Source organism: Vigna unguiculata, chromosome 7 (genome assembly GCF_037176805.1).
Source record: "Vigna unguiculata cultivar grain cowpea cultivar isolate G323 ecotype 2 chromosome 7, ASM3717680v1, whole genome shotgun sequence".
NCBI lineage: Eukaryota > Viridiplantae > Streptophyta > Magnoliopsida > Fabales > Fabaceae > Vigna > Vigna unguiculata.
In genome coordinates, this window is record NC_140798.1 from 11216224 (window position 1) to 11226230 (window position 10007).

Sequence of the window (10007 nt, forward strand, 5' to 3'; positions counted from 1 at the left end):
ATATAAGTTAAATAGAAAATTCTTTTTCTTCCAACAAAATCATAATTATTACATTGATAAAAATTGATTGAAAGTAAATAGTTGGTAATTCTTAACATGAGCTGATCATTTTTGTTCATGATAAAAAAAAAATCAAATTTTGTTGAGATTTATAATTTATAATATATCTGAGATGAATTTTGTGGGTATAATATCCTAAATCAAATACCAATAAAAATGATATATTTTACTTTTCTGTTTGCTTAATTTTCTAATGTTTGTTCAGTTTGATTTATAATTTAAAATATTATCATTTATATTTTGATCATGATTTTATTTTTATATTCTTCATATACAGTTACCATGTGTAAATGTTAAAGAACAAAATCCAGAGTGATCTTATAAAAAAATGTTTAATTTCTAAATTTAAGGCAAAGCCCCCAACAACCACCGATACAGGTGGCAACGGTTGTTGATTGGAAGGTGCATCAAAGTTCATAGACCTCATCATCAGAGTATCTATCTATTCCAATTAGGCTAATGGTGATTAAAACCAATAATCATCTCATAAATATTTACACTATCACCCTTTTGTTGTTATGTTTTCCAAGTTGCAAGCGTTGGTGTGCAATCACCCTTCCTTTCTCTGGTTTTTTTTTTTCTTCAATTTTTTATTTTTCTCTCTCTTTTTTTCATCAATTCCTTAATCCTTTATACCAATTCATTCTCTTATTCCCTATCAGATTAAACATTCGCTGAAGAAGTAAACCAAAGAGAAAGAGGAAGCAGAAGAAAATTAGCTTTGCTTTAAAATTCACCTAGCATCGTTGTTCATCTTGTTGATACGAAAACTGGGGTCTTCGATAAAGTCGAAGACCGATTAAGAACTACGACTAGGTAGATAACCATTGAAATTATTGTTGTTTTGAGTCTTCAACTTTTTGTGATCTTCTTGTCACTGATCGTATCCTTTTGCTGTCATTGTGTGTTTGTGTTTGTTTCTTCATTATTATATCTTTTTCCTATTTTTTTAATGCAATTTTATCTGTTATGGAAATTGTGGTGTTTGATTTGTTCAGTCTGAGGTTAAGGTTCTTGGGTTTTAAATTGATTTGATATTTTTTATGTTGTTTCAATGGTTTGATGTTGTGAAAATACATCATCGGCTACTGTCACTTTTTTATTCTGTTTTGGGAATAAGGTTTTGATGAACAATTAACTCGGATGATAATGAAAAATAAGAATAATAACTATGTGTGCTTATTGTATTTGAGGAAAGCTTTGAATAAAGGGAAGAGTTGATTGTTTTGGATTGCAGTTAACTTACTTCTTTTTTCTCATCCAAAAAGAAAAACAAGAATGTCAGTCTTCTTTGCTCAGAATTCAGAGTTGTTGGGCTAACATGTGATTAAGGATTTATGGTGTTGAATGAAAACTGACAAAGTTCAGAACTGACAGGGGTCTGTTTCCATTGGGTGTAGAAGCAATTAATGGGAAGTAGAGGCCAAAAGCGTCCTGACATGGTGGATGAACTGCCTGCTGATAAGCGTGCGTGCAGTTCATTGGATTTCAGACCAAGTTCTTCAAACTCATCAGTTCAAACACATATGAATTCAATAGTGGAGACAAATGATCACGATATGGATACTTCATCGTCTGCTTCAGCTTCAAGTCAATCAGAGGGAGATCCAGAGAAGGATTCAACTTATGGATCGTGTGATTCAGATGACATGGATCAGCAGCATAATAGCACCCTTTATGAGTATCATAGAAGGAGACTATCCAGTGATCATGGAAAATTTAAGAATATCATAAGTAGCTTGAGTGAACAGACTGAACCCTCTTGTCAATTAGCTGTACTCACTGAACTCTGTGAAGTTTTGTCATTTTGTACAGAGGGTTCTCTATCCAGCATGACTTCTGACTTGTTATCACCATTACTTGTAAAGCTTGCAAAGGATGAGAAGAATCCAGATATCATGTTGTTTTCTATAAGGGCCATAACCTATATATGTGATTTGTATCCTAGATCAGCTGGTTTTCTTGTTCAACATGATGCTGTTCCAACCTTATGTCAAAGATTATATGCTATTGAGTATCAAGATGTAGCTGAACAGGTAATTCATGTTTGTTTGTTCTTCCATATTATATTCTTTGTACAATAAAAGGGATATAACTTAATGATATTGAAATCATGAAGTGTCTCCAAGCATTAGAAAAGATATCGAGAGAGCAACCCCTTGCTTGCTTAGAGGCTGGGGCAATTATGGCCGTTCTCAGTTATATTGACTTCTTCTCAACAAGCATCCAGGTAAGGCTCTAACACAGTAGAGTGTCATCTTCATGAGTAATGACCATTTTCTTTTTTGTTATCCTTAAAAACCGTATTTTATGATTTAAAGTTCTAGAGGAGTGATTTGTTTTATTGGTTTATGATCTCCCCTTTTACCAGAGAGTAGCTCTTTCTACTGTGGTGAACATATGCAAGAAGCTTCCTTCTGAAAACCCTTCACTTTTTATGGAGGCTGTTCCTATATTATGCAATCTTCTTCAGTATGAGGATCGGCAGGTACCAATGAATGGATTTAAAATGATTGGACACCGACCGGATTTGCATCTTTTATTCTGTTGTAGTTTCATCCAACCTTGTGCTGACCTGCTACTAATCTTCTGCAGCTTGTTGAAAATGTTGCTACATGCTTAATCAAAATTGTAGAACGAGTTGGGCAGTCCTCAGAAATGTTGGATGAGCTTTGTAAACATGGCTTGATTCAACAGGTCACACATCTTTTAAGTTCAAATGGTCAGACTGCCCTATCTCAATTAATTTACAATGTAAGCTATCTTTTATGTCATATTCATATTACACTTTTCCTTCTTTCTTATGACCTGTGAAGTTTATGTAAATCTATTATTTTGTTTGTCAGGGATTGATAGGATTACTTGTCAAACTTTCATCTGGGTCACTTGTAGCCTTCAGGACTTTATATGAACTCAATATAAGCAGCATATTGAAAGAAATATTAGCTACATTTGACCTCTCATATGGAGTATCAACGTCACAGCTCGTTGGTGGACACTGTAATCGGGTATTTAGCTTAGGACCCTGTTTTCTTTAGCTGGTTTCCTTTTTTCAAACTGTAAATGTAGGTATCTTTCTTTGTTTGTAAGGAATTTGTTTATTGGTATTTTTTTATATTAATATATATTTTTATAATAATAATAATAATAACTGACTATTTTTATGTGAATGTGATACAACTTCTTTTAGAAGCTATTAGCCTTAAAGTAAAACACGAACAATTTGTTTTCCTCAAAAATATAAATAATTATTGTATTATTATAAATATTTAAATCCTATATTTCATAGTAGACCCCCGATCTTTAGAAAAATGATGATTTTCTTACTAAATTTGAAGAAATCATATCCTTTCTTTACACCCAATTGTCCATGGTACGAGCAATACTATACCTATGCATAAAAAACATTCGTTGTTAAATTTACTGCCCCTTAGTTTGTTAGTTGAAATATGTTCTCCATATTTATTTGGTAATTTCATTCAGAAATGCATGCCTCATCTAATGGAATAAGCTGTGTGAAAGGCATGTCATATTATTTGCTGATTTTTCTAGGTATATGAAGCACTCAAACTGCTAAATGAACTTCTACCTGATCGGGCTAAAGATCAGAATGATCAACTGGTGCTAGAAAAAGAATCCTTTCTAGATAATCACCCAGATTTCCTGCAAAGGCTTGGAATCGATTTGTTCCCCATGTTAATCCAGGTTGGCTGATTTTCTCGTAATTAACTAAATGCTCTTCCTTTTCTGTTACATTGCAATACCTACCTCATCCTTGTACAGGTGTTCAATTCTGGTGCAAGTTTATTTGTTTGCCACGGATGTCTGTCTGTTATGTACAAGATAGTCAATTCAAGCAAATCTGACATGCTTGTTGAATTGCTAAAAAATGCCAATATTTCAAGGTGATGCAGATCTTCTTATCCTCATTATTTCATTATTACGTGGATTTTGTTAATATATTAATGTTCATTTTATCTGGTTAACGTGGCAGTTTTTTGGCTGGAGTTTTCACTAGAAAGGATCACCACATGCTAATGTTAGCATTACAAATTGCTGAGATTATCCTTCACAATTTTTCAGATAATTTCTTAAAGTTGTTTATAAAGGAAGGAGTCTTTTTTGCCATTGATGCACTACTAACACCGGAAAGATCTTCAAAATTGATGTACCCGGTGTTTAGTGGCATCCAGCTGTCGTCAGACTCTAGTCAAAAGTCTGCCTCAAGAGAGACCCTCAAGTGCTTATGTTATGCATTTTCAACTGGCCAATCTCCTACATCTTCAGAAGCCAGAAGTTGCAAACTTGATAAAGACTCTGTTTATAATCTAGCAGAGCATATAAAGACAAAATATTTAGCTCCAGAATTATTTGATTCTGAGAAAGGATTGACTGATATTTTACAAAATCTTAGAGCACTGTCTAATGATTTGTTGAGCATGTCTACTGACAATGGTGGTCTTGCTGTGCTTGAGGAGAAGATCAATAATATATTGTATCAAATTATGGACAAGCTTACTGGCAAGGAACAAGTTTCTACTTTTGAATTTATTGAAAGTGGAGTTGTGAAATCACTTGTTAGTTATTTATCTCTGGGTCAGTATATGAGGGAAAACAAAGGAGTACAAAGTGTCTGTAATTATAATGCTGTCTTAGAGAAACGATTTGAGGCTTTAGCTAGTGTGTGTGCTTCTCAGCATCTCTCTTGTGAAATACCCATTTCTATATTAATCAGGAACTTGCAAACTGCACTAACTTCATTGGAAGCTTTCCCTATTATTCTGAGCAGTGGACCAAAACTCAGAAATTCATTCGCTACTGTTCCTAATAGATGTTCTATTCCTTACCCTTGTCTGAAAGTTCGTTTTGTCAGGGGGGAAGGAGAGACTTTCCTGAGTGACTACACTGAGGATTTTCATACTGTTGATCCTTTTTCTTGTATGCATTCTATTGAAGCATATCTATGGCCAAAGGTTAGTTCAAAAAGCACAGAGCATTCTAAATCACCATCCATCCAAGTGTTGCTACCCGAAAGTCCTCCAATTCAATCACCATCACATGCAATTTCAGTCTCAGTTGAAATTCCCGATACTTTGGGGCCTGTTGACATGATGACAGATTTTCCTGATACACAGGTTGTATTTGTGGCTTTGGTTATTGTTTTACATAAGTATCTGCCTTTCTGTGTGTTTTTTCCTTGTTAATTTATCTTACATTTTTCCAACTATGTCATCTTGTAGAAGGATCAACCGAAGTTGATGCAACCCATAAGTGATCAAGTAGTCACCATGAATGCCGGGGAATCCTCCTCCTCTAGAACTCAGGTTGTAGAGATCACCAGGAACAATCTTGTTATTTACGTCAAAACTCAATTGTTCTTGGCATTTAAGTTTGGCCCCCTTTTCTAAATTTTGTTATTTTACAGTTTTAAACATTTTTTGCAATCAAGATTATATATCTTCTGATTACTCAATATATCATTCTCTATTGGTTTATTGTGATTTAATGCTTCTATTTTTTGTAGTTATGTATCTCATTTGCAAAAGAAATTTCACTAATTTGATTAAATTCTATGTTGCCTTGGTAACAATTAGTATGTTTAAACTTTTGACTCTATTTGACTTTTTTGTAATTGTTGTCAGGGTTACACCGTACAAGAATTGCAAATGAATGCAGAACCAAGTCCAAAACTAGAAAAACAGGATCCTTCATTTTGTAGCAATGAAGCTGCTCAAAAGCTTGTCTTTTTCATTGAAGGACAACGTCTGGATCAAAAATTGACTTTATATCAGGCAATTCTTGGCCATATAATAAAACAAAATGATTCTTTTTCCAGTGCAAAACTGTGGAGTCATGTGCACACAATAACCTACAGAAGTGCTGTAGAATCTCAGGACATAATACCTCCACAATATCACTTTTCACCTCAGGATATCTCTGATGATAAAGTTTTAGCTCATTATCAGCATACTCCATTTTTCTCAGATATATTCTCTTGTGAACTTGTGTCTGATCTGGAGAAGTCAAGTCCAACTTATGATATTTTATTTCTTCTTAAATGCTTGGAAAGCATGAACAGACTTATATTTCACCTAATGTCTCGTGAAAGGATTTGTGCTTTTGGTAAAGGGAAAGTGGATGACTTGGATAGTCTAAAAATAATAGTTCCTTCTGTCCCACAAAATGAGTTTGTAAGCAGTAAATTGACAGAGAAGCTAGAGCAACAGATGAGGGACTCTTTGGCTGTCTCCGTTGGTGGTATGCCATTGTGGTGTAGTCAATTAATGGTGTCATGTCCTTTCTTATTCAGTTTCGAGGCAAGATGCAAGTACTTCAAATTGAAAGCATTTGGTCAGCCACAAGTTCAACCTCACTTGTCTCACAATGGCTCGGGATCAGTGATTGATAGACGACTGGGCCCTGGTGGATTGCCAAAAAAGAAATTTTTAGTTCATCGCAACCGGATTTTGGAATCTGCTGCAAAAATGATGGAGCTGCATGCCAGTCACAAAGTTGTTCTTGAAGTGGAATATGATGAAGAAGTGGGCACTGGTCTTGGACCAACCTTGGAATTTTATACCTTAGTGTGCCATGAGTTCCAGAAATCTGGCTTGGGCATGTGGAGAGAAGATGTTTCTTCGTTCACCCTCAAGTCAAATTTGCAGGCTGAGGAAATGGGAATTCATTCTTTTTATGGACTCTTTCCTCGTCCGTGGTCATCAATGCAAGATACATCTGGTGACAAACAGTTCTCTGACGTAGCAAAGAAATTTTTCCTTCTAGGCCAAGTTGTTGCTAAAGCACTTCAAGATGGGAGGATCTTAGATCTCCACTTCTCCAAAGCTTTCTATAAACTTATTCTTGGAAAGGTAATAAATTCTCAGTGCAATCAATGAATATCACATGAGCTTGCAACCAAGTATGGAAGATTTCCAATGGCAGTCATTATAACTGGCTGAATTACTCTTTTTGTTTGTACCATGTCTCTTTAGGAACTTTCTCTATACGACATACTATCATTTGATCCTGGGCTTGGTAGGGTACTGCAAGAGTTTCAAGCACTAGTTATCAGGAAAAGTACTATGGAGTCTTGCAATGGAGGGAATGCTGAGTTGCAATATAGAAAAAGCTTTCGAGATACTAGTATTGAAGATCTCTGTCTTGATTTTACTCTTCCTGGGTATCCTGATATTGTTCTTGCTTCAGGGACTGATCATTCCATGGTGGGTCATTGCTGGATATTTGTGTCATTCTATCTGCACTTTAGTGCCTTCAATGGTTGTATGCACTTTACATATTTATATTTTCTGTAGGTAAATATGAGAAATCTAGAGGATTATGTTTCACTTATTGTCGATGCAACTGTGAGGTCTGGAATTTCAAGACAAGTGGAAGCTTTTAAATCTGGCTTTAACAAGGTATCTTATTTTTCGTCTTAATGATAGTCAAATTAGTTATACTTTATCATATACACTTTCTCTTCTCTTTTGTGTCAAGTTCTCTAAATCAATTTAATTGATCAGGTGTCTAACTTTCTTTATATTTTATAGATCAGTCTAAATATGAATCTGTCAGAGGTTTTAACAATTGTGGCTAGTAGTCCTTGAGGAGGTCTGGAACTTCCCATTTCGTCCCCATGTTTGATTTTGACATCAACATTTTGTTTTCACTTTCTTTTGGCCCTTATTTTCATTTTGCTTATAAATACCAAGATGTCTAGAAAATTTGAATTGGATTCACTTAGTTACACCCAACATCTCAATTTCGTTTCATCCTAAAACTTTGGGGGGAAATGGGGGGAGGAAGGGGGCTTGGGTGGTGAATGAAAGAAGTCTGATACTCAAGATTCCTGAACCAAATATTTGGACTATTACACTTCTTACATGTGTTTCCTCAGTATAATAACAATTTATAATCAGAATTAGGTTTTCTTGTTCTTCTGCGTCAATTTTTATTTGTGTTTTTATGGTAGAACCTCTAGATCAGTAACTGTATAGTGAATATAAAGTTTTCTTTTAGAATTACTGCCATTTACAATACCTCTTATGAATTTCTGCTATATCTTATAGTGATTCTGATAAGTATTTTTCTTTGCAAAATTATTTTCTACCTTTAGGTTTTCTCCATTGAACATCTTCAGATTTTCAATGAAGAAGAACTTGAGCGAATGCTTTGTGGAGAGTATGACTCTTGGGCTGTAAGTACAATTTCATTAATATAACCGTTTTGTATATATGTAATTTTCTCTTCGAGAATAGAGGAAAAACAATTAAGCATAAGTGTGCTTGTTAAAACAGATCAACGAGCTTGGAGATAACATTAAGTTTGATCATGGGTACACTGCTAGCAGTCCTCCCATTGTTAATGTAAGCATTCATGTACATTTAGATACTTTTAATCTCACAAAAACATTTTTGTTTTTTTTAACCTGAATCTCGTGATTTATGAATCATCTACTTCTGTGGATTCAGTTGTTGGAGATTGTTCGGGAATTTGATCATGAACAGCGGCGAGCATTTCTGCAGTTTGTGACTGGTGCACCTCGACTACCTCCAGGAGGGTTGGCATCTCTGAATCCAAAGTTAACTATTGTCCGAAAGGTTTACACTTACATTCTCAGTGCAGTTTTTAATGCTTAACAATTACATATTTTGTGTTAGTCTACTTACACCCATGATCAACAGCATTGTAACAACCGGGCAGATACAGATCTACCGAGCGTGATGACTTGTGCTAATTATCTCAAGCTACCTCCGTACTCATCAAAAGTAACTTCCCATTTTATTCTATTTTGGATTAAGTATGTGTTTAGTTCTTTAACTTTGACGCGAAATTGAAATTTGTCCTTAGTTCGCAGCTTTAACACATTTTGGTCCTCGAACATTAAAAATGAATGGATATAGTATTTTTAATCCAATTACATTAACTTTTTCTTATGTGTCAAACACTTTTCCGAGTAATTATTGAAGCGAAAATGTATCAAAGGATATAAACAACTCATATTAGCATGAAATGTGTTTGACATATAAAAAAAAAGTCATTGTAATTCAGTTAAAAAAATTATATTCATTTATTTTTAAAGTTTAGATACTAAAATATATCAAAGTTTTGACTACGAATTTCAATTTCGTTTCAAAGTTGAGTGACTAAAACATACTTAACCCATCTATGTCAAGCTTTCTTTTTAAAACGCATAAGGAGTTTTAGGAAATGTTTTTCTTACCTTTTGAACCTAAATATTGTTTGGCACTGAATTTCAGGAGAGGATGAAAGAAAAGTTGTTGTATGCCATAACAGAAGGTCAAGGATCTTTCCACCTTTCGTAATTTCTCTATCTTGAATGATTATGAAAATGTAATTATTAGGGTAGTAGTGTAGATAAGGGTGCTGGCAGTGGTAGATGAAGGTGCTGTTTTCACTGACTACAATTGTTGGGGGTGTGTACATAGCATGCTGATAGTTTAGTTCATTGACTGGTATCAGCTGTACAGAAACAGATGGGGACACTTTCAAGGGTCACGCATGGTATTTGATGTACAGTATTTGTACAGGAACCTTAATCATTAATATTTTAGTCTATTACATGCAGAATGATGTTAGTTCTTATCTTTGCTTATGTTGCATCTACTGTATTTTAGTTTATATTTGTTTTCCCTTTTAGTTGCGCATAACTTTTTTATTTCTGAACTTTCACCGTTTTGCACTTTCTAATGAAAAAAAAAAAACAGAGACTGATATGAATTGATCTTCGAGTCTTTCATCTGAAGGCCAGTGGTCGTAAACTACATGTGGGCTACGTTTTTTAGGGTAGATTGTTACTTTTGCAAGATTAGTTGCGGATAGACTATATGAAAAGAATCAAGAATATCAAAAATAAAATAAAAATAAACGGAAGAAAACTAAAAATTGGACACACTAATATGGGTTTTCGGCATTTAAGCAAATTT

The 10007-nt window shown here is 34.4% G+C and overlaps 1 protein-coding gene across 8 annotated transcripts; it reads left to right on the forward strand.

The window, feature by feature from the left end:
• Positions 1–503: 503 nt before the first annotated feature.
• On the forward strand, positions 504–9666 carry UPL4 (ubiquitin-protein ligase 4). Of its 8 annotated transcripts, none has more exons than XM_028078322.2 (19): positions 506–628; positions 723–876; positions 1429–2096; positions 2180–2290; positions 2432–2548; positions 2656–2814; positions 2907–3068; positions 3613–3765; positions 3844–3965; positions 4055–5195; positions 5301–5384; positions 5703–6929; positions 7053–7283; positions 7374–7478; positions 8177–8257; positions 8358–8426; positions 8532–8660; positions 8745–8828; positions 9321–9666. In XM_028078322.2, the coding sequence occupies exons 3-19, from the start codon at positions 1470–1472 to the stop codon at positions 9384–9386; spliced, it is 4668 nt and encodes a 1555-aa protein (XP_027934123.1). In that variant the 5' UTR covers positions 506–628; positions 723–876; positions 1429–1469; the 3' UTR covers positions 9387–9666. The 8 variants fall into 8 exon arrangements, 7 of the variants coding, with proteins under 7 accessions (XP_027934123.1, XP_027934121.1, XP_027934124.1 ...); XM_028078320.2 differs by having other exon boundaries at positions 1438–2096; XM_028078323.2 differs by having other exon boundaries at positions 1461–2096.
• Positions 9667–10007: the final 341 nt, after the last annotated feature.

Bases quoted from the DNA above. Each gene is read 5' to 3' on its own strand.
- UPL4 (XM_028078322.2), top strand. From the start codon at position 1,470: ATGGGAAGTAGAGGCCAAAAGCGTCCTGACATGGTGGATGAACTGCCT. The intron at 2,291-2,431 runs GTAAGGCTCTAA...CCCTTTTACCAG, and splicing joins TCTTCTCAACAAGCATCCAG to AGAGTAGCTCTTTCTACTGT. The intron at 5,385-5,702 runs GTTGTAGAGATC...AATTGTTGTCAG, and splicing joins CCTCCTCCTCTAGAACTCAG to GGTTACACCGTACAAGAATT.